This window comes from Musa acuminata, chromosome BXJ3-4 (assembly GCF_036884655.1).
Source record: "Musa acuminata AAA Group cultivar baxijiao chromosome BXJ3-4, Cavendish_Baxijiao_AAA, whole genome shotgun sequence".
Lineage (NCBI taxonomy): Eukaryota > Viridiplantae > Streptophyta > Magnoliopsida > Zingiberales > Musaceae > Musa > Musa acuminata.
In genome coordinates, this window is record NC_088352.1 from 4,922,634 (window position 1) to 4,946,715 (window position 24,082).

General features: G+C 42.3%; 4 protein-coding genes across 4 annotated transcripts; 2 read left to right on the top strand and 2 right to left on the bottom strand.

Annotated features, from left to right (window-relative positions):
* The first annotated feature begins 5,382 nt into the window (after positions 1-5,382).
* LOC103980762 (myb-related protein Hv33-like) lies at positions 5,383-6,824 on the top strand. Its single transcript, XM_009397261.3, has 3 exons — positions 5,383-5,786; positions 5,879-6,008; positions 6,082-6,824. The coding sequence occupies exons 1-3, from the start codon at positions 5,570-5,572 to the stop codon at positions 6,743-6,745; spliced, it is 1,011 nt and encodes a 336-aa protein (XP_009395536.2). The 5' UTR covers positions 5,383-5,569; the 3' UTR covers positions 6,746-6,824.
* A 1,145-nt stretch (positions 6,825-7,969) lies between these two features.
* LOC135634903 (peroxidase 72-like) lies at positions 7,970-9,482 on the bottom strand. The gene is made up of 4 exons (XM_065145630.1): positions 9,193-9,482; positions 8,909-9,100; positions 8,662-8,827; positions 7,970-8,587 (listed from the first exon to the last, which is right to left on the bottom strand). The coding sequence occupies exons 1-4, from the start codon at positions 9,418-9,420 to the stop codon at positions 8,172-8,174; spliced, it is 1,002 nt and encodes a 333-aa protein (XP_065001702.1). The 5' UTR covers positions 9,421-9,482; the 3' UTR covers positions 7,970-8,171.
* Positions 9,483-13,496: 4,014 nt separating this feature from the next.
* Positions 13,497-16,929, top strand: LOC135634902 (receptor-like protein EIX1). The gene is made up of 2 exons (XM_065145629.1): positions 13,497-14,197; positions 14,309-16,929. The coding sequence occupies exons 1-2, from the start codon at positions 13,518-13,520 to the stop codon at positions 16,794-16,796; spliced, it is 3,168 nt and encodes a 1,055-aa protein (XP_065001701.1). The 5' UTR covers positions 13,497-13,517; the 3' UTR covers positions 16,797-16,929.
* Positions 16,930-19,429: 2,500 nt separating this feature from the next.
* Positions 19,430-20,807, bottom strand: LOC103980765 (bZIP transcription factor 11-like). The gene has a single exon (XM_009397264.3). The coding sequence runs from the start codon at positions 20,067-20,069 to the stop codon at positions 19,596-19,598; it is 474 nt and encodes a 157-aa protein (XP_009395539.1). The 5' UTR covers positions 20,070-20,807; the 3' UTR covers positions 19,430-19,595.
* Between the last annotated feature and the right edge of the window lie 3,275 nt (positions 20,808-24,082).

The window sequence follows — 24,082 nt, forward strand, 5'->3', positions numbered from 1 at the left end:
ATCAAATAATGTGCCTCGAAGCCACCTCTATGGAGTCCCGAAGCACACATTATAAGGGGGACGAATGATAGGTGATATGCTAACATTAGCCTTGATATGCCAATTGGCCACCAAGACGCTGATGTGGGCAGAGAGAAGCCAGTATCACCCTCTGTAGTGGCGAACAACAAAGCGATAATATATCACCCCTGACAAATTGTAACTCAAGGGAAGGCAATACAAACTAGCCATTAAGAACAGTAACCCCTTGACAATAAAGCCTATCTGCCCCCTTTCTGGTTAGTTTATGCAGAAGATCATCATTTGTCTATCCTTGGCAACCGTTAGGACTGACAAGTGATGCTCCTATAGTCGTTCCTCATTGACGACGTGCCACAAAAAACTGTAGCAATCTGTTGTTCGCATAAATGAGCCATAAGAGGATGTATGGACCAGTCCCCATCAGTCGTCAGTCTCCTTCTATCGATTGCCTAGGTATAAAAGTCGGTCCTCAAAGCTTGAGTAGGGGATCTGACTAGAAAATCCTATTGTTCCCACTCCACTAAAACTAACTTTTTTATCGGAGGGGTCAGGTCAAGAAATCTCCCTAACACTGGCCGCTTATACAAAGTCTCAAACGAAGTCAAGACATACCTTAACTCATCTCCAGAATCCCGAGGAAGCTAGGACCCACCTCGGTCCGACTCGAAAGTCACCTCGAACATTCAACCGCTACCTTTAGATCTCTTCGACTAGATCTTCCCTGACCTAACCATCTCACAAAAATCACCATTTGGATTATCGAGATAAGCTCATGTTTTTTAGATAGAATCAAATCATGTCTATTCATGTTCGACGATGATGGCACATAAGTTAGAATTTCAAGTTTTCATAATGGTTTGAGTTTTAAAGGTGTCAAAGTACGGAAGAACAAGATGTCTAAGTACGGAAGAGATTTATTCAAAAAAATCATCTAGTTTCAAAAAAACCATCACGAGTCAAACTCCCCGAAGAGATTTATTCAAAACTATCATAATGGTTTGAGTTTTAAAGGTGTGTAAGTACGGAAGAACAAGATGGATCATATATCACCAAGATCCACATTAACAATTATGTATATAGCATCTTTTAGCAAATAATTGGCTACTTGACTTGATTCTTGATATAAAATTCAAACCATATATAGAGGTGAAAACAATAAAAAGCTTTTGAAGAACTTTGGCTACATATACATATATATGTACTTGTACACAACTAAGGATCCAGTTCGAACGATGAAGTTTGAATCGTCAAACTCTGTCGGCAGGATTAATAGTCCAACCAAACAAATGATGATTACATTCTAAACATCAAACAAAGCAAGCATGATTAGCGGTGGGACGTCGGCATGGGCTGTTAAATCCCTTTAATTGCTGCATGTGTGCACGGGCGTGCGGCAAAGATTCCTTCGATCTCTCCGATGTCAAACCCCGAAGGTGTTGCTGACACAGATGGCTTGAAATGCCAGTATCATCTACATGGGCAGGGTGGGCACGTAGGTCCTCCTTGATGGCAGCTCCAGTGATGGAGGGTTGTACCGTGCGATGGTCCACATGGAGAAGAAGAAGAAGGCAGAAAGGCTAGCCGAGGACCATCACTTTCCATGGGACGACATGAACAAGACAGTGAAGAGAGAGCTGAGGTTGATGATGATGATGATGATGATGGATGGATGGAGGAAGAAGGAGAGGTGGGGCAGCGTTGTTTTGCTTTAGCTTATCATCCCTGGATCATGATCTCTGCTTGAAAAGGAAGCTTTGTTGTTGGTTCCTGGGGGCCATGGCGAAGTCTTGTGCATGCTTCTCCATGACTACCCCATGAAGACCGAAGACCTGCGACCAAATGATTGTGAGAAGGATTTGCAGTGAATAAAGCCAATGTCGGCATTTTGACCAAGCTAATGTTAGCTGTAAACATTGACGAAACTACATATACATACAAGTAGATTTGACACACGTCTGAAAGCAAGAGAAATTGGAATGGCAAGTGTTCCAAAACATTCTAATCGTCCGACACGTGGTTTTAGGTAGGAGCCAATTGTTACTTTCGAATCCGTTTTAGATTAAGGTGTCAGGATCCAGAGATTCGGATCGAGACTATAAAAAAAAATTATCTTATATCTACCCTTCGATGTTTCACCTAAAAGTTTTCGAGATTATATCTGAGAGTCTTCTATAATGTGATGGGCGATTGGTCCGATCGTAAAACCATGTATCGAATCATCATCAGCACTGTATAGCCAACCTCATGAGGCTAAGTGGACATCCTCATCAACACTACATCGTCGGCCTCGTGTGATCAAGAAAGCTTGGAGAATATTTTGTCTCGAGTTCGCACCATCTGTCATCGTTGAACATAATGGGTGTAATAAGAAGGATATTATCCAAGTTCGCACCATGTCTTCATGGCAATTATCTGCACGAAGCTTCTTCATGTCAATTCCAGATGCTCTGGAGTGACTTGAGCTCAGCCTTGACGCACTAAATTGCTCTCATCTTTTCATTGATCTCACACCGAAGCATTCAACCTGGTAGAACTAAATCTAAGTGATCACAGTTATGGGCAAATCATTAGCTGTTCCAGCTTCAAATGAAGAGGAGATTTGCTCCTATAAAGCTAACGTGAATCCTAAGTTTTCTACCTGGTTTATCGGATGCTCGTCTTCTATCATATTTGCTTTTCCCTGAGGGAAAAAAGGGTACCTATCATCTCGAACAGTCATCTTCATGTGTTAGTATGCAGGATGTACAATGATTCATCAACCTCAGATCAAAAAATGTGTCACAGGTCCGAAAAGATCCACCTATGAATCAAAGAAAGGTACATCGATGACAGTCACTACACTCAGAGGAGCTGTCGATGGTGATCGGATGTTTCCCACCCATAATTGAGTTCGTTTTCCATGCCCAGTGGAGGTCAGGAAACATAGTTAAGTAACTGTGAAGGAACATTGAATGACCAAGAACAGAAGTAGCAGGTTCTTGTGACGCACTGTTCTCTCCCCACTCTTTGCTAGCTCATCCCTCTCCAATGCCAAAACATGGAAGCTGGAATGTAGTCAATCATGGTTGTTGCTTCTTGCAAAGATTGGGGAAGAACTTGCAAGCAAGATCTCCCTGATCTTTCCATCTCAGCGACAGCATCTGTCATGGGGGACACTCTTTCCTCCATGCAGTATCTTTCAGTGATGGAAAAAAAGATTTGAGGTCAACAACTAATCCATCTGCTTAACATGTCTACCTTCTCTTAATCCCTGCCTTTAGCTAGTTGAGTGTCTGAAGAAATACCTTTCACCGAAACAAATTTGCGCCTGCTTTTTGACTGTCCTTTTGCAGAAAAGTTTTGGGATATGGTGTGTGGGAGAAAATGCATGTTGGAAACCTTCACCATGAGAGATCATGATGAGTAAACCTTGTGGAACAATTTGCAAGGCTTATTCTCCAAATCTCATTGTTACGCAATGTTTGAGGTGGACAAACTCACTCATCTGCATGATCCACTTCTTCAGAATGCTATTCAAGATTAACAGATCAAAGGATTACTGAGTCAGCACAATGAAGTCTGGAGCACATCCTATTCAGAGTTGGTGAGGGGTGAAGAAATGAACAAGGCTGCAGATTGCATGAGGCATACCCTGTGTTTCCTTGTATCAGCATCAACCTAAGTTTTCTTACAGGCAACAGGAATACATTCCAACAATGCATACATATGCTTTTTTTGGATGGAACCAATTAGTTTAGTGAGTTATCATGAAAGACCTGTAAATTAATCATACACCTTAAAATAGGGCCAACCTCATAATAGGGAAGATAAAGTACTGGATTGCCTTTGTTTCTTATGTAGTTCCCTTGGCTCTGGTTTTTGTGACTTCAAAGATGAGCTACTATGATGTTTCCTTTTCATGGGAGGCATGTATGTAGTTGAATCTAGCGTAGGGTGGAAGACCTTCAAGTCCACATCTAAGAATCCTTACCAAGTTGTCTTGGAAAGATTTGGATGGACAAGAAGGGCAGCCACCACAACAGTGGTTTTTTGCTAACCCATATATGGATGGCAGACATTGTTGACATGAATATGGTCGACCAAAAAGTTCATAGATTTTGTTTCTGTCTTCCATATACATAGTAGCTTCTCTTCGTAGTCTCCACAATTACCGTAAGATAGAGTTGGGGGTCTTCTACAATGCAACTACGGCATTTTTTTTTTATCTGTGTAGTTTTCAAAGATATCCTTGCTTGATTTCTTGTGCTGCTACCACAAGTCCAGCTAATTGCAACTGGAAACATCATGCAGACTTGTGATCATGTCTAAGGCCACTTGTTTAGACTCCAGTGGCCACAGCCTGAAACATATTCATCAACAAGTGAATGAAACTTTGAAACTTTCACTTCAATTTCCTTTGTTCAAACTATAACAGGAAGAATGATAATGGTGCCAATTCTGTGTTCAAAGTTGAAACAGTAATGGCATCTCCAACAAGCTGCAGGTAATCAGACTACAGTGATGCTATAGTCTGGAAAATCAGGTGGGGCTATTTGTTTTTGTTCAAAATATAGATGTAATTGTTGTATAAATATTATGATTACTGTCATAAACAGGCTAAGTTTAATAAAGCAGTTCAGAGGTTGATCTATCCCTGTCACAAACCTAAGGAATCATCAACAAGTGGCAACATGGTTCATCTTGTTCTTAGCACAGGCTTACATAGAACCTTCAATCTGATAAGCCAATTGACAGGGACTTCAATGGACCACCATATAAAGTAAATTGAAGCTCTACATCTCATGTTTCATGTCACTTGATTCTGAACCCTATGACAGTTCAAGGTAAAATAGATCTTACTGACCTCCTTGAGAAAACCTAGAAAAGAATCAAGGAAAAGATTCAGTAGTTTCAAGTAATTTCTTTTGCGAGTCGCCGATATTATTTTCGGTGGTTAGCTAGTCATGTAGAGATTAGAGAAGCACCAAGATTAGGTCAATTCCGATGCGACTAATTTTCGTTACATCCAGGTGACAATTTGAGACCATGAAATCTGTTCATATCCACAGAAAAAAGATCTTATGTAAACTGAAACTATCTTAATTGCTACATGAGACATGCAAAAATTTTGATGCCAATGTTTTTTTATAGGCAATGATTGATAAATAAACAATACTTGCATTGACTCAGATGAATTTATGTAAAATATATTTGGGAAAAGATTGCAGATTAACGAAGCTTCATGGTCATTACAGCTAGTGAAAATGTCATCTCCCAACTACCTGCAAAGCTTTTGGCTTTCCCTCCATCAACAGTTGCTAGCTTCTTTTGAAGTATTTTTATTCACTCTGTTCCTGCCACTGAAGCTATCTTAAATCTCAATCCACTGCAGTGCAAGGACCTCAGAGACTTGCTTAGAAACCACTTGATTGCTTCACCTTCCTCCTCTGTTTCTTTCTCTCTCTCCATCTCTGTGTGTTTGTGTGTGTTCTCCACTCTCCCATCTCTTTCCTTCCCCCTCCGCATCTAGCTTGAATCTCAAGCATATTGCTTGCAATAAATCCAGCTTATGATTCCCCTCCCTCATCCTCTCATGCACATCAACCTTTTAAGTCCCTCCACATCCAGGAACACCAGGCGTGGGTTTGGAGGAATGGGACGGCATTCTTGCTGTCTCGAGCAGAAGATAAGGAAAGGATTGTGGTCTCCTGAAGAAGATGAAAAGCTCTACAATCACATCATTCGATATGGAGTCGGCTGTTGGAGCTCTGTGCCGAAATTAGCAGGCATTCTTCAGCTCTTCGTTGTTTCGAATCTTCTTCTTCCCCTCTCGTCCCGATTCCTGTGTGTAATTCAGATACTTATTTTCTCCTCGCAGGACTGCAACGCTGTGGGAAGAGTTGCAGACTGAGGTGGATCAATTACCTGCGGCCGGACCTTAAAAGAGGCAACTTCTCGCAGCAAGAGGAGGATTTGATAATAAGCCTACACGAGATCATGGGCAACAGGTAGCAGGCAAGCCTGGAGGAGATCATGTAAGCAGCTCATGGTGTCAGGCTTTCTCACGTTTTGTGGTTGCAGGTGGTCGCAGATTGCATCACAATTGCCTGGAAGAACAGACAATGAGATCAAGAACTACTGGAATTCGTGCCTCAAGAAGAAACTCCGACAGAGAGGAATCGATCCGAGCACCCACAAGCCTCTGTGCGAGACAGAGACCGAAGCCCAAGAGGCGAGCAGGACACATCTCGAGCAGTTGCCATTACAGCCGGTGTTCGACCCATTCCCACTGATCGAAACCGAGACATGTCTGGATTCAGTGGAGAATAATGTGAACATCTACAACCAATTCCACCAATCTTTTGAATCATCACTAGCGCAGAATGAGTGCTATGCCAACTCAGGGCTACGTGAATACAGCAGTGTGTTGGATGTTTATGGAGACAGCTCAAGCAACAGCAGCAACTGGAATTGCAACACAGGAGCTGAGATGAAAGATGTGGTGGGAGATGAGACCTTGAATTGGGTAGCTCAGAGTGAGGGGGAAGCACCACCTCATGTGCACATGAATGGAGGGGAGGCCCATGAACACAAGTTTAGTCCTTGGCAAGAGAAACCGAATGCAGAGAGCTCAGAAGATTACAGTACCTATTCCATGAGGTTTCTGTCTTGTGATGTAGCAGAGACCTGCTTTGATATCCATCGAGGAGCATTGGCAAGTGAATTTAATGTGGATTTCTTCTAGAGTTTCTTCAAATGAATGTTGTATTCTTCTTCTGGTCTGCTTCTAATCACAATTTTTCTTTTCTGTTTTTTGTCATTATGAAGAGTATAGATTTATAAATAAATTGCTATTTTTTCTTCTCAATTCCTTGAAAAGGAAAAAATAATTAATGGATATCCATTATTGCCATTACCTGAAAATTTTTCTGCTCAGCTCTTTCTTGCCTCTCATTCAACATCTCAAGAACATTTTGGTAAACAGAGGGAATGGCTTCAAAAGCCTCTGCTGCTGCTAATTGTAATGTTGCCTCTCCTGCCGATGCATCATACTAATCGTACACGTCTTCAACATAAATTCATGTTCACAGATCCACAGAATGTTCCGGTTGACTTGTCGTCTAAACAAGTCAAATCCTACTGAAAGATACTCTCACTGGAACTACTGATGGATGGATAACAAGACGCGAGAGAGAGACGTGGGATTTGTCTCAAAGAGGAAGGTGAAGCATCAGTGGTTCGGTTGTCTACTTAGATAATAAATGACGATCCTGTTCCAAGTATTTACATGCTGTTCTTCTCCTTCGGTAGCAGTCACTGGTTGATCATTGAAGAGTTCTGCTAAAGAAACTGCTTTCTCCTTCTGCTACTATCTAAGACATGAGAAAGACATTCCTGAGCAATTTGTCATGAACTACTCTGTATGATTCTTGAATTGCTTTCTCAGACTTATAGACAGAAATTGGCAAAATTGGATAGAATTGATTTTGGCTTATTCTGGCCAATTCTAAGCGATTTGACAGCCGCAATAACAGAAAAAGAAGAAGAAAAGGAAAAATGCGGAGATTTCCTGCTATCTCAAAGCTTTTAGAATATCGCAGACAGTAATCTAACGACAGGATCGCTGGCATGAGGAGATCAACCGAAAAGCATCAAAATTCGATCTTTAGGGCAGAAGACCTCACAAAATCGAATTTTTAGAAGAAGACTCCCGGGAATTGATCCGAAAAAAACCTTTGAGAAAGGTCTTGGTAATCCATTTGGTGGGGCGTTCAAGTAATGGCGCCATCAGAAGTTGGTGGGCATCTCAAAGGATGGACGACGTGGATCCCCTCGCGTAAGTATCTCCTCTGCACGAATCTCAAAGCACGATGTATGGACACACATGGCAGAAGGTACGTGCGTCTTGAGCAAGATGACACCAACACACATGCATGCATTCTTCATGATGCTTTCCAACCACACTTCGGAAGAGGACGAGGCTAAAAGATTACAATTGAAGGAAAATAAATGGTGACAACACATCAACCTTATTGGTTTTGGGTACTTCACTCGAGCAGATTAACCTGAGGAGGGCCAACAAGAACATCAAGCAGAGATAGCTCACAGGGGAGAGAACAACCGAGGATTACAGAAACATGAAGGGCATCCAGTGGAAGTCGTCACTGCACTTATTGATGGTTCAGCTTCCTACAGTTCATCCTGATCTCTCCCTTGTTCCCGGTGAGAGGGGTGATGTTGCCCATCTTCACCATGGACCTGGCGAAATGCTGGAAGAAGAGCTCGTTGTGCGCCGCGTAGAGCTCAACCAGGTGCATCGTCGCCGGGTTGTTGGTGAAGAGGATCTCGTCGGAGCTGAGGAGGCCCGTCTTGGCCATCAGGTTCCTGAAGTAGGAGTTGTCGAACTTGGTGGGGCTGACGAAGTCCAAGGGGAAGAGGTTCTGGTCGCCGCCGGAGCGCGGGCATCGCGTCCTCAGATGAGCTGCGTAGGCCGGGTCGAGGGTGAAGTCAGGGAACCCCTTCCCGGTCTGGTTGTACAGCCTCTGCCGAAAACTGGTGCATCGCGATAGCCCGATCGTGTGGCTACCTGCATCGCATTGGATCACCTCGCTGTTACTGCATGCGTGATTCCTGAGATAAAGCTACATGTGTTAAGGTTACCAGAGAGGGCGACGAGATCCACAAGGTCGAGTCCCTTGAGCTTGAACTTGGTGAGGATGGTCTGAAAAGTGTTGTTGGGAGCAGGAATGTTGTTGTTAGACCCTTGTATGCTTGCTCCCAGTGAGTCTCTCCTTCCCAGTGGAACATCCCAGTACGGGCCACCAGCCTAATCCACAGCACAAACAACATAAATCTAATCTGAGACTTTAGATCTAAACCCTAGCATGGAACGAGATATGTATCATACCAGGACAGTAGAGTCTCTGGCAGCAAGAGCTAATACGTCGGCGCAGGAGACTGTGTGAGGACACTCCTTCTCCAACGCAGACTTGATCTCATCGATGACCTCGAACCCTCTCACGGAGTTGCGATTAGGGATGGACCCCTTCTCGCTCACAATAGTCCCACTGCTGTCCAGCAAAATGGATGCGTCGCAGCCCTGGAAGAGACAGAGAGAGAGAGACACACACACACACACGACAGTGTTACACATTGCGTTTCGATCTATGTGATGTGGTCGAATGAACTAACCTTAACGAAACAGTCATGGAAGTGCAGGCGAAGCAAGGAGGCAGCCATGCGTGCTTCCTTCGCAACAGCTTTCGCGACGATGGACTTCACGATCTCTTGGGCTTTGGGACACGAGTGATCGTAGAACTGTGGGTAGAGGAACGGGCCGCCATAAGGGAAGGCGAAGCAGAGAGGAGAAAGAGCGAGGGCTGCGAGGACCATAAGGAAGCTGCTGATAGAAAGAGCCATGTTTCCTGCTTCTTCTTCTTCTTCTTCTTCTTCTTCTTCTTGAAATGCTTCTTGGTGATGATGGAAGATTAGATTGGGGCATTTATAGTGCAGAAAGGCATAACAATTAATTCGAGGTAGTGGAGTTAGTAGGCTATTGCTTAGCTTCTTCCTCCTACTCCATGGCCACCATGAGAAGAGCAAGTATAACAGAAACAGGTATTTTATTCAACAGGACCATGCAAGTGATTAGAATCACTTCACTTCTTTTGAGATTGGGATTTGACTTGCTATTCACATAGCTCTGCAATAGTTGACTGTATCTGCTTACAATGGTGGTCAAATGTTGTCTTAGAAATGAACGAAAACCTTGTTTAGTTTTGGCTCATGTTTTTGTAGCACAAGATCAAATAAAATCTGACAAAAGGATCTTACTGACCTTAGTGACTGTGCGATAAGAAGTCCTGCCAACCTAAGGTTTCAAGTCACTTCCTCTGAGGAAAACAAGTTCCATTGACAGTTCAAAGGAAGGAAGGATTTAGTGCATACAAAAAATGTAAAGGAAATGTCAAATAAATTCCTCAGATCCATAAACAGCCACAAGGATTAGGTGGTAAGTCAAGCTCAGTCCTGGATAGGTGGCTTCATAGGCAGACAAAACTTTATTAAAAGACACAATAGGCCTCCTAGAAAGGGTAGGGAAGACCATAGCACAATAATCCAATACTCCTTAATTTACCATTTCAACTTCTAGCTTGGTCAAACTTGGATAATAGCATTTAGACGACATGGGCATCAAGAAGGTAACTTGATATCATTAACCCAAAGGATTAAACTGATGAATAGTGATGAACTAGTATCTAGCATACATCAAACCCTCATGATCCACTGTCACATATTCTGGTAATCTAAATATTGCATGTAGGAGTTTCCATCAAACAATATTATCACACTCTCTGTCCAACTACATACCAGTCCTCCATTCATATGCACACGAGGAAAAGGTAAGTAAACAGAAGAGTACCAGCTTCACAGTGCATTAGTTACCACAATGTATGAACTCAGATCTCTACTGGCAATTCTATCCACAAAAAAAAAAAAGTAATTTGCAGTAGCAGTTGAGGTGGACATGGATACCTGCTCCTCACATTGCCAAAATGAATCAGCCTCACATATCTGTGTGTCTCTTCCCATGGCCAATCAAGGATTGGTGCCTCTTTTGCCTTGCTTTGCATTTGTTTGGTTCTTGGATCAGACAATTCTCTACCTGCTCCTGAGGCCAATGCTACTTTCTAATGTGTGTTTGGTGGCATCAGTCTGATGATTCATGCACCCACTTCCATGAAGCTATTTGAATGCCTGCTAAGGCTAGCTAATGAATTATCAGGATGACATTCTCCAGCTAAAGGATGAAAGCTACAAGACATGGAAGATGAACAACTCATCTATTACTGCAACTAACCAGCTTGCATGAGTAGTGGTTGGAGGAAGTGGCTGCACAACTTGGCAATGACCTTATGATCTCATCTGTTCCTCTTTCGTGTTTCTGATCTCACTTGAAAAAGGAAAACATGCAGATTAAGTTTCATACCAAGTTTTCATGGAGCATTATCATGTAATTACAACTTCATTAATATCACATTCAATTAGTGCATGACTTCCTTGCAACTGTCCCTTTCTCTTTTTTTATGTACTTTGTTGTTCAGAAAAGTGTGATCACTGTGATATCAATTGGAATTCGTCAGCTGTGATTCATCTTTCCTCATCAGTTGGACTCTAGCATTGTTTACATACTTTAAATGAGATCATTCATCAATAGGAATAAACATTGACCTGTTGACTGATTTAAAAGACTAAAGTTTATATACTGCAAGTCAAGTAAACTTGACATATCAAATGTCATATATGGCACTTGCAGGATGCATTACAAATCAAAATATCTTATTAACTATTGATCTGATGATCAGTTGTACATATAATTGTGGAATAGTATATTTACTTAGGTTTGGGCTATATGGGCCTGATCATTTATTATTTTTAGGCCCAATTAAACCGCGACCTTTGAAACATTATCAATAGTATCTTGTAATAATTTTGGATAATAATTTAACGAGTTAACGATTCTCCTCTAATGAGATATCAGGAGATTATAGAGACATTTGAACATATTCATCGAGCCATCAATAATGTAAAGTTAAGTAAGGTTTAGGATTTAAGGTTTCGAACTATATCATTAAATCCAATCCGGATACAATAACTATGTTCTAAATTTCTTTACTTCTTATAAGGATAAAGTTGATGATCAACACATAAATTTGAATGCCCCAACACTCTCCTCATATCCCATCCCATGGGTTGATTTCCATACGTTGGTGTCAAAATCTCTTCATCATCAACTTGCCCAACCATCTTAACCAGTGTTTTGATATGCCCATGGGTGTGTGCAGCCATTTTCCATTAGTTTCTGAGCTCCTCTCCCCATCATGGGGTCTCCCACTGACCTATTTGTTTGTGTGTGGAACTCCTTCTAGATATGATTCCATATGTGGCCCCATACACCACATCTTCAAATGATCATATGCAAATTAGGTAGTGGGAAGAAAAATCATATCATATCCACTTGAGTGGCAACATCAAATCAAGATCAAATTTTGCAATCATTTTAATTAAAAACAATAATTATTAGAATTAAGAAAATACTTCGAGTCTATCAATTAATTCTCATGTATATATATATATATATATATATATATATATATATATATATATATATATATATATATATATATATATATATAATTCCTTTGTCGGTATGATTTAGTGGGAAATTGGTTGGGTTATTGCGGGCTACAGACCTTTAGTCATCTTCTTGTCTGTTTCAATCGAGCCCACTACTACTCGTGGGTGGGATATAAACCAACTCGAAAAGATTGATGGATAAAGGAAGCAAGTTGAAAGTGAAGTCATGATCTAGAGAGAGAGAGAGATAGCTTTGTTACGAAAGCTTTTGTCATGTCAACAATTCCGATACATCAAATCATTTCTGATTTTTTCGGTATCTTCTCAAAGAAATTTTGTCCTTCTATTAAGGCAAATATTATCTTACGACTCATACGTCTCATCATTCGTTGCTTGGACAAGAGATAGGAGTTACACTTGGATCACCTCATGTTAACCTAATCGTTGGCGTTTGACTATGCTGCATCATTTGTTATGTACAATTGGTCTTGCCATGTGTTAAGAGTTGTGACTAAGTCAAGTGGGCGTGGAAATTTACTAGAAGGATCAACTAATAGAACTCTTTGAGTACAAACAACAAAGTATATGTTTGACTCAACACAAAAATAAAACTGATAGTGGTGTCACATCAACCTAATTATGGTGCCATAAATAAGTATACACCAATCTATATCAAATAACCTTGAATTAATACAAAAAATACAGTGGCAAGCATGGTAAACCAGTCCTTTATAATCTACCGAGAAGATGATTTATTTTTGGGTGCTTGTCTTTTGTTGGAAAATATATGTACTATATTATTAAGCTTCTTACATAATTTTAAGGTATTTTCTAATTAATAAAAAAAATATCACTTCCATTTCCTTTTCTCTTTAAATATAATGATTTAATTCAGTCATAAATCATTGTGTGGATACATAGTTGTGGACAAATTGACCTATTAGTCCATATAAATAATTGGTGCATCCTCCTTACACCTACGCTATAATGCAGCCATCACCAAGGCAGATGACAAGTTTGACCAAAACCTAAGTCTCCTTCTTTATAAGTCCTGTCACATTCCCAACAACTTCAAAAATGATGTCTGTGATGTGACATAAGTCCAAATAGATCTCACTTATTTCTCCTTCATATTGGTTCCATTTCCTATATTTATTCCCATCGGCAGTACATGCACAAAGCACCCGTCAAACACGCGTGCTATCACCGGTCATCGTTCCCACAATGCCTTACATAAAGCTTACGTACATATATCACTGTACATGGGACCATACCATCCCCCGCACTTTGCACCAGCCACAGTGCAACATGATATATATCCGTGGCTTTGATTGCCACAGCATCGCACCTACCTTCCCTCTTCCTCCCCTAATCAAGCAATGGCTACTGGTTATGGCTGCGGAGGTGGAGCTCTTGTTCCGATGTATGTGATGCTGATGGCCTTGCTCATCAGCAGCAGAGCCATCTCTCGTCTCGAAGCGAAGGGGAGCTGCGTAGAGAACGAGAGGAGGGCTCTCCTTGCCGTCGGCGCCGACATGTACGACCCTTCCGGCGACTGGCTCGCCTCCTGGACCGGCGACGACTGCTGCACGTGGAGAGGAGTTGCCTGCGATGGTGCCACTGGCCATGTCACGAAGCTCGACCTACGATTCCCTTACCTGGACGTTGTCGGAGACGTCGACGCCAGCAGGGTGAACCCTTCTCTGCTTGAGCTGACGCACCTCAAGTACCTGGACCTGAGCATGAACAACTTCTCCTCCGCCGCCGTGCCCGAGACGTTCGCATCCCTGGTGCACCTGGAGTACCTGAACCTGTCGAGCGCCATGTTCGCCGGCGCCGTCCCTCATCAGCTGGGGAACCTCTCCGCCCTTCGCTACCTGGATCTCAATGGGTGCTACGGCGACCTGCACGTGGATGACCTCGGCTGGCTCTCTCACCTTCCTTATCTCAGGTATATCGACATGAGCTGCGTCGACATGTCGCTAGCGACCAATTGGTTCCACTCCATCAACTCCATCCCCTCCCTCCAAGTGCTGCACCTGCAGTGGTCGAATCCCACGTACGTCCCGCCCACCCTGCCGCCTTTCAATCTCACCTCCATCACCATGCTCGATCTCTCCGGTAACCTCAACATAAACACTTCCATCCTAAACTGGCTGTCCAACGCCAGCACCCTCGAGCATCTCCAGCTCGGCTCCTGCGGCGGGTTCGATATCCAGCCGCTGCAACCTGCGCTGGCGGCTCTCACTAACTTGCTGGAATTAGATCTGTCGGCCAACGACATCGAAGGCGAAATCTATGGGATTGTGGGCAACGCCAGCAAGCGCTTGCGGAATCTGGATCTGCAATGGAACAAGCTAACCGGAGACATCGCACGCATCTTGGTGAGCCTAAGGCACCTGGAGTACCTGGTCATAGACAACAATCAGATCACCGGGCATCTTCCCGAGATGCTGGGAAATCTCAGCAGCCTACGGTATCTAAGCTTCAGCTCCAATCAAATTTCCGGTGACATTCCACAGACCGTTGGGAATCTCCTTCGCTTGGAGTTCATATACTTCTCCGGCAATAACCTCAGTGGCGAGATACCACAGAGCATAGGGAACCTCACCAACCTGATACAATTGTATTTGGGAAGGAACACCATCGCCGGATCGATACCGGAGAGCATCGGCAATCTCCGCAACCTCGAAGAGCTCTACCTGTCGCATAACAGCATCACAGGGCACCTACCTCCGTCCATTGGGAACCTGGAGAACTTGCAGGCCATGTACTTGCAGAACAACTTCATTACTGGACGAATACCAGCGACCGTCGGGGGCCTCCGAAGCTTGCGGCGCCTGGACATGTCATCCAACAGCTTGACGGGGAACATACCGAGGGGAATGGGAAGCTTGTGCAACCTAGAGTACATCGATTTGTCCGACAACATTGTCGCAGGGGAGCTTGCTGATTTCATAGATGGTTTGTCGAACTGCTCTCCACCACTGCGTCTATCTTCCCTGCATGTTTCTAACAACAATTTGAGTGGGATCATCCCTCCAAGCTTGGGCCAGTTATCTGAACTCTCTGAGTTGTACCTCCCCTCGAACTCTTTGGCAGGGAATGTGACCGAATCCCACTTCGCCAATCTCGCCATCTTAAAGTTCTTGGACATTTCTCAGAACACCTTGAGGGTGATCCTGCCTGACGACTGGGTTCCTCCTTTCGATGCCTTCACCATTGGAATGAGCTCCTGTCATCTGGGAACCATAATTCCTGCTTGGATCCGAACCCAGACGAGCCTAGAAAACCTGTACCTGTCCAGAACAGGGCTCTGGGGTGCCGTTCCAGCTTGGTTCTCGGGGTTCAACCCCAGTGGCTGGCATTACCTTGACTTGAGCTCCAACAGCTTGCATGGTTCATTACCAGTTGTGCGTTCTGTCGAGCAGAGCATCATAAACCTCTCCAACAACTCCTTCTCGGGACCTCTCCCCCGGAGCTTTGCAGCTGATCTGAACCCATCCATCTTGACCTTGTCTGACAACCGTATCAGTGGAGACTTCCCTCCCTTCTTTTGCAACATGACCTTACTGGAAGTCCTCGATCTGTCCAACAATGGCTTGTCCGGGGAGTTGCCGGACTGCCACAGCTCATATCCAACATCGCTACAGTCTCTGCACCTGAACAATAACAGCCTCTCTGGAAGTCTTCCTGCCTTCTTGAAACACTGCAAGCAATTGATCACCCTTGATCTGGGTGAGAACAGGTTGTCTGGTGAGCTACCGAGGTGGATAGGAAGCAGCCTCTCGTCTTTGAAGGTTCTTCGGTTGAGGTCCAATCTACTCCATGGCACCATCTCGGCGCACATATCCAACCTCACATCCCTCCATGTCCTGGATCTCTCCTGCAACAATATTTCCGGTGCCATCCCTTCGTCCATTGGATTGCTGGACGCAATGGTCGTGATACAGAATGTCATAGAGCCGCTGATCGACAGCAACGCGCGGTACTACAGTGAGCATGTCCTGATAACCACCAAAGGATCGACCATCGAGTACAGCACCGTGCTATCGCTGGTGACGAGCATAGATCTGTCGAACAACGATCTGCATGGTGAGATTCCGGTTGAGCTGACCGATCTCCATGGACTGCATTTCCTGAACTTGTCCAAGAACCATTTGGCGGGGGAAATCCCGACTGATATTGGCGGCATGAGGCAGCTGGAATCACTCGACCTGTCGATGAACAATCTCGGCGGCGAGATTCCTTCGAGCTTGTCTGCTCTAAATTTCCTGAGCCACATGAACCTGTCTTACAATCACTTGTCCGGAAGAATCCCGACGAGCGATCAATTGCAGACCTTAAATGATCCCTCGATCTACGTCGGAAACAAAGGCCTCTGTGGAACGCCTTTGCCAAAGTGCCCCGGTGATGAAGCTTCTCAAGGTCCAGCTTCTGCAGGAATTCAAGAAGAAGATAACAGTGACAAGCTCGAAATGATACTGAACATTGCTAGCATTGTCATAGGATTCGTGGTTGGATTTTGGGGTTTTGTTGGCACAATGATCGTGAAACAGGGCATGAGGATTGCTGTCTTCCAATGGATCGACAGGATCTATTGGCGGTTGGCAGTAAAACTGGCAAAGCTGAAGCTAAAAGGACAAAGAATGACTTGAGCTGTGGCAAAACATGCTATCTAATATTACTACTACTGCTAATGGCATGTGTTTCATGGTTTCGTGTTATCTGTTTCCAAGTTACATGGTCAAATCACATTCTTCTGAAATCTACATGTGTAGATTAAGCTTCTCATGATGCATTAAGGTTACCAACTTTCGTATGTTAATGTCTTCAGAAGGGCTTTGATGTGATCCAGTGCCTAACTCTTTGTCTGTGGACTACTCTCAACAATTATTTGATTGGAACATGCTCCACCTTCAAGTGCCACTCAATGAGGAGTTTTAGGGTCATGATCAAGCTTTTCTAAGATGTGATGAGTGATCACTCTACCACTACCATAGTCACCAAAGATTTCCACCATCACAGGCAGATACAGAGAAGTACAGAGTGTTGTCCCAGTAACCCAAAGTTGCCTTTTGCCTTGTCTCCTCAGTAATGGCTGCCTGCACCTCTTCATTACCTTTGAGCTGCAACATGGAATTCTGAAGCATTTCTTATCATGCATTGAGATCTTAATATAGAGAGCATGACAGGTGATTTCATCAACCCAACACACTTTTTGTGAGGAGTTAATCCTTACATATATACTTTATAACCCTCCTTTTTCAGCGAGGCATTATCAAGAACAGCTTAAGGAAGAAGTATCACAATTTGCTTCTTCTAGCAATTGAATAAAGGAAGAAGCATAACAATTTGCTCTTTTCTTCTTTTATATATATATATATATATATATATATATATATATATATATATATATATATATATAAAACTCTTTTCTTCTTAAAAGAGTGGAGCACTAAGAGTAGCACCTTCTTATCGAAGCACTCGTTGGGAGGAGTTATAGTAGGACGTTCCTGAGATATTCGATTTTTCTTCTAGTGTCAAAATATTATTACACTGAGACCATCGATTGATGAGTCAACTTGAGGAGAGCTAGCATGAGGCACCGACGTAGAGAGCTAGCGTGGAGAACTTCCTACTTATGGAGGGAGTGAATTGGTCTGGGAGGACGAATCGCCTTGCCCATGGGGGAGTTATCTCATAGTACCTCCTTTGCCATGCCAGGGATCCTACACAATAGGTCTGTGTCGAGAGATGTCTCAACATAAGCTCTTCGATGCTTAAGTAAGGGGGATGAGGAGGGAGAGAGTTAGCATTGTTCAAGAAAGTTTGGTGTTCACCTACTTACCCCTATTTGATATATGGTTCGATTTTTATATTTGAGTGCTTGGCAACGAGGATAGGGATTGGTGAGGGTTCCCTCTACTCTACTTGTTAAGGGCCATTAATGAAGGCAGCTTATGAGCGTGTCATCTCGAGGCTGGCATCGATGTTGGGCAATTGGGATGTCATTCCCTATTCAGCCTTTTAGCTGCTTTAAGTTAGGCATGAAGTGGTCCCTCCTTCAATCGTCCGAAAGGGAGGTGTGGGGGAGTGGAGCTATTCCATCGACCATTAATATAAGAGCATAACTCTTTCTTTAATTGTAGTGTCAACGGGAAGTATATTTTATAAACTCTTTTTAGGAAGTTAGGACAAGTAGGGATCATGGGTTGATCCCTCATAGGCGAAGAGTTGGTGGGAGCTCTCATATTTTTACTTGGTGGTCTCCTCCATCGGGTGACGAGATGAGTTGGTGGTGTTACTACTTTGATAAAATGTACGTTAACTTAATATTAATATACAATTTATACCATGTTTAATCATCTGTTATATTTTTACATTATATATATATATATATATATATATATATATATATGGTGTGTGTGTTTGTATGTATATATGCACATACACAATTCAATACATACGTCAAGAATGACATTTTTATTGCACTCAAGGTTCTTGTCTTAGTTTCTTGGTCAGCCAACAATGCTTGGATCAACATGTTCAGTGATCACAGGGAATCAGCAGTCAGTTTTTATGTCTATGAACATTCATTTATGTTTTCCTTTTCCTGGAAATTATATTTTGCAGGACCCTCAGAACTTGGACTCATGTGGTGATATTTTACTAAGTTTTTGACAGAGTGAAACTTAAATTCACAGGATCAATTATTGATTCTTGTCCACAGACAAACACTGTGGTCCACAGGGAGCAAAGAAAAAAGATGTCATAACCTATACAAGATAACAATGTTAAATAATGGAAGTCAGAGAACAGTACTTCATGTGCATACACCTGTGAATGCACCATTGGATAGCTCTAAGGTGTACAGTTTGGCTGTTTCAGCAGATTCCATCCCAGAAATTGTCTGCAACATTAACTTCAGCTATCAGACTGGCCAGCCAACACAATCCAGGCAGAAAAGAATACAATGGCAGGCATCAGCAACAATGGCAACTGATATTATATTACTTGGAGCTCACTGATTAAGATGTCTATGCTGAAGTGATGCCTTTGTAATGGACCTAACAATTCAAATTGTTTTCTGTAGTCTACATGTTTCAAGCCACTTGTCACACATTTTATCATTTCAATCTATCAAACTCTTGAGCTTTTCACAATCTGCTTGGGCATCTTCATAAGTCAAAGCAGACCTACTGCAATTTAATGTAGCTCTTGATCAGTTCTGATAACATGGCACACATATACAGAGAGAGAGAGAGAGAGAGAGAGAGAGAGAGAGATGTTTATGCTTGATACAGATCTTGTTTGATTCCTTGAAGCTCTGAAAACTAATATATGTCTTGATCTTCTACCCAACATACATACTACAACAGACACCATGATAGACAAAGACCAACTCATTGACAAAGCAGTGATAGCAACACTGCAGACACCAACCTCCCTCTCTGTCAGTATAGGAACATATTGCCTACTGAAGCCATGATGGGCTGCTGGTTCATGTACATGAGGTTCCATGGATTGCTAAAGCTATTATTGACCTGATGGCCATCACAGAACAGACCACTGGTGATGGCGGTGTTCCCATTCAAGCAGTGGAGGATCTCACTGAGAGACTGCAGCCTGTTGCCGAGCTCCACCATCTGAGTCCTGAGGACAGAGTTCTCGGCCTCCACAGCCGAATGATGCCGTGTGGTGAGGGTCAAGGATGTCAGGATCCGGCTGTTCTCCTTCCTCAGCTGGTTCAGCTGCGCCGTCAGATCGTCCAAATGTTTCTGCTTGCGCATCCTCGACCGCCTCGCGGACTCGCGGTTGGATATCATTCTCTTTTGCCTCTTCTGGTCCATCAGTGCCTGCAGATCCTCTTCGGAGCCTGACGTCTGGAGCAGGCTGGATCCTGACGAAGTCCCACCGGGAGAAGCCATGGAACACTGAGATCTTTAGCAGTCCTTTAGAGACTATGATGCTGATGCCTCAGGAAAGACTAGATCTTGGGTGGAAATAAGTCTAAATAGTATCGGTATACAAAGATTATTACTTAGAAAACGATACTAAGAACGAGTCCACGAGAACACATAGAACCAGTAGAGGAAGACAACAGAGAAGGACTGGACGAGATGGGTGCTGCGCCTGAGGGTGGAAGTTATCATAAATCCAGAGAGAAAGATCTCACTGTTGATAGCCAACATAGACTTAGATCGGAAAGATGATGAGAAACCGATGCTGCATGTGAAAGGAAAGGGGAAAAAACGAGAGATTTTAATACACAAAGATGAGATCTTGGAACAGAGAGCAGCACAGAGCGACCCCAGACTTCAGCAGCAAGGTGGATGTGATGCTGAACCCAGAAACAGAATCTCCAGAGAAAATTTTGGCAGAGTTTCCCCAGCAATTCGTAGCAGAAAGGATCCCAAGAACAGGAATCCAGTCGAAGGAGATGCAAAGGAGGGACCTTTTCTACCAACACAACAAGGACAACAGCAAGAACAACAGTATTCAGCTGCAATCCAAGAAAAATCTTCGAGGCAAACCAGCCACTCGAAGCAGGAAGAGGACTACAGAAGAACAAAAAAGCAGCAGCAGAACCTCTTACAAAGCTTAGCAAAGAAGAAGAGGAGAGAAGGAAAGGGAATTGGAGCCTATGAGAGGGGTGGAATTTATAGAACAAGATGGACCAGAGGCAAGAAAAAGAACCATTAAGTGAGAGAAGGAAAGGAAGAGAGAGAGAGTAGTTGAGAGGCTCCACTGCATTTGAAGGGTAGATATGGAATTTTATTTTATTATTATGAAAAAAATGAATCAAAGAGATGCAGTCTCAAACTTTTTTCTTGAGTTTTACTATCCCATTATACAATTAAATGTAACTACTGATAGTTTACTTCCATTAGAACACTTCCTTTCATGCTTTGCCTGTTGGAGAGGAGAAAGTGAAAAGTTCTACCAAGGACACCTTTTGGAAAGTAAATGACATCACAGATAGGCACCCTCAAAGCTACAACAGGTATATTCCTCTCTCAGAAGACAGATCATTCACAGGGCAAGGCTTAGGTTGTGATTCCATTTCTGACCAGAGAGGATTAAATATTACCAGATACTGTTGACATTGTTGATGATATGAAGCCATGGCATGGAGGTTGGAATAATGTGTTCTACGAATTATAACCAATATAAAAATCACTCTGTCAGCTGCTTCACACTTTTCTTTTTGCACAGTAATCATCATAGTATCACAGGCATCAATGGAGGAGGAAGGAGGGGTAAATAAGGATGTCTGGTTTTCATAGTCCAACAGATCTCCCAAGGACTGCCAAAGATTGACTACAGGTGTTTGGAAGAGAAAGAAAAGACTATTGCACAAAAAATCCATTCACTTATTTATCTGAGTATTCAAAACATGGCTTGGAATACTTGGATAAATAATTATAAGATATGTTAACTTATTCCTGATAATATTAAGGCAGATGGGGGTTTTCAGATATAGTGATGTCTCAATTGTATGAAGTAAATTTTACATATCCAACAAGCATTCAATGTAGGTAGCCAAATACCAAAATGGTAGTAAAGGGAAAGGAATCAAGAAAGGAGTAGAATAAAGATTAAGTTTCCTGGTCATCAAATCACTTAAACCAGAAATTTAAGGACCATATCACCCACTTGAGGGGCCTGTCCCAATCTTGATGTGATCTAGAAGTGCACTTGTAAATAACTCTAGGATAGGATCTTATCCTCTTGATATTATGTTGAAACTCTTGCAACATTAAAATAATAATCCACATCTTAATCTATATGTTGTCATTTGAAAAGATTATCCCAATTAGGTTTGTAAGCAATAAGCACACCCCATAAGGTGTTCATGTTTGGTAGTAAGTTTGACAGTCCATATTGGTATTTTATTGGCTCAATCTATTTTATCTAGACAAAATCACCATGTCTATATAAGTTTCTTGGATTTTTCGGACAATTTGGTCGATTTAAATAGCATTTTCTGTTTATGGATTGCAGACTTGATTATGCTTTGGCCATTGTTTGACCTAAGATTGATGTCTGTTCGATACCATGTCTATTAGCAATCTAATTCCTATGTGTTGCCTACCAACAAGATAAAAGGACTTTGGACAACAAAGAAAGTTTTATTGGTCGCATCTAGGAAACATCTCAGAGAGAGAGAGAGAGAGAGAGAGAGAAGAGTTGACTGTTGAGCTCACCAATGGAAAGAGAAAAGTAACTGGGACAAGTTATTCATATAGTACAAATGGTCCAAAGCATGCATTATTGAGAGTGATGTTTGTATTCCTGAAATCTCACAAAGATTTGGATGTGTAATGATATAATAAAACTTTCAAGAGTTATCTAATAAAATCTTTAGTTTCAAAAGGTTGAAAAAAAAATATTGCAACATATTTTTTTTATCCCTTTCTAAATTTCTATCCCAAGTATCAGTTGTGAAGTAAGGAGGAAAAAAAGTTCAGTGACAGAAACTTCTGAATCTTTCAAGAATGAATTATTTCTACATTTGATTGAGCTTTTGATACTTGTATTCTTTCAAATATCAATCTGTCTCTAATTCTTTATCATTTCATCTTGGATGTAGCAATCATGTTGGGTTGGATCTTCTTCTTTGATGTGGGACACCATTTGATAGACTGGTTTACATTTAGCAGACACATACAAATGTTCTTCCATCTTTTTTCTAGTCTATGAAGGAATGAGACATTTTGTGGAATGGAAACATTAGCTTCAACATATGATTCAGAAATCTTGCATTGGATCTGAGGCTAAGAATGCTTCATGGAATAATAGACACCAAAGCATCATTTGCAATTTTTTATGCTCAACCAAGAAAAGAAAAGAAAAAAAAGGAAATTTATTTTCCTTTTTCTTTCCCTGCAACATATTTGAAATGTACAAAAGAAAACAAAAAAAGAGGTAAAGGAGAAAGAAAATAAGAGATGCAAAATGTAAATCAAATTTAGGACCAAAGTACAAGAACTATCAATAACACTTTGAGTGGCAGACGCATCTTCCCGGAAAACATCAGCATCACCTCCAGATTGTTTCGTCCTCATGGTCTATAGCGTTTACATTTCTCAATCCACCATGCGGTAAAATCAAATGGGGGACCTTCCTGTGCAGTCAGCAATTGCAGGAGTGGACATGTTGATCGCCCACATGTTTCTGTCATCTCCGGTACAGTGCATGCACTGTGCACCAAGTCTACTCCTCTATGGAATTCCTTCTCCTTCCATGGTTGTTGTCCACCTCCATCTCTCTTTCAGGATGGAATGATCAAATGCTCAATGCATTTGTGATGACGATAACCTAGAAAACTCTGGCCACTCGATCATCGTAGGCAAAAGGACCTTCAATATGTTGGTCTTCCCTGCTTTTTCTCATCTTCCTTCTCTTGGAAAGCAGACATGACCACCACTAAATATGATGAAGCTAGCTTTTGCTGCATTTTGTGTCATCAGATCCCACTTGCTTCTTATCACAGAAGATAAAGCCTTTCATTGTATCTTTTATCAACATCTCATCCTATAAAGACTGCCTGCATGCATACTATCTTCTTTATCACTAACCTTTTGGCAACAAGCATGACCACCTCCAACTCACCTTCCACTGGAAGCAGTGACCACCATGCATGCATGTGCTCCACAGTGGGAGAGCCACAAGACCTGCACGAATCAGCTCTTGCAATTGGTCGTGCATGGGAAAGCCATCGTACCCAACGCAGTTTCGGAAGGGGAAAAGAACAGTACAAAGCTTAATGGTTAAGATTTTGGGAGAGAACGTGAAAACCATGTAGCATAGCCATATATATGCTCATCATAGTCTCCCCTCAACAATACAGCTTTAAATACCAAGATCTACTGACTGTGGCTTTCATCTGTTATCGAGATTGGATCATTCGAAATGATACGAATTCATAGGTGCTTCT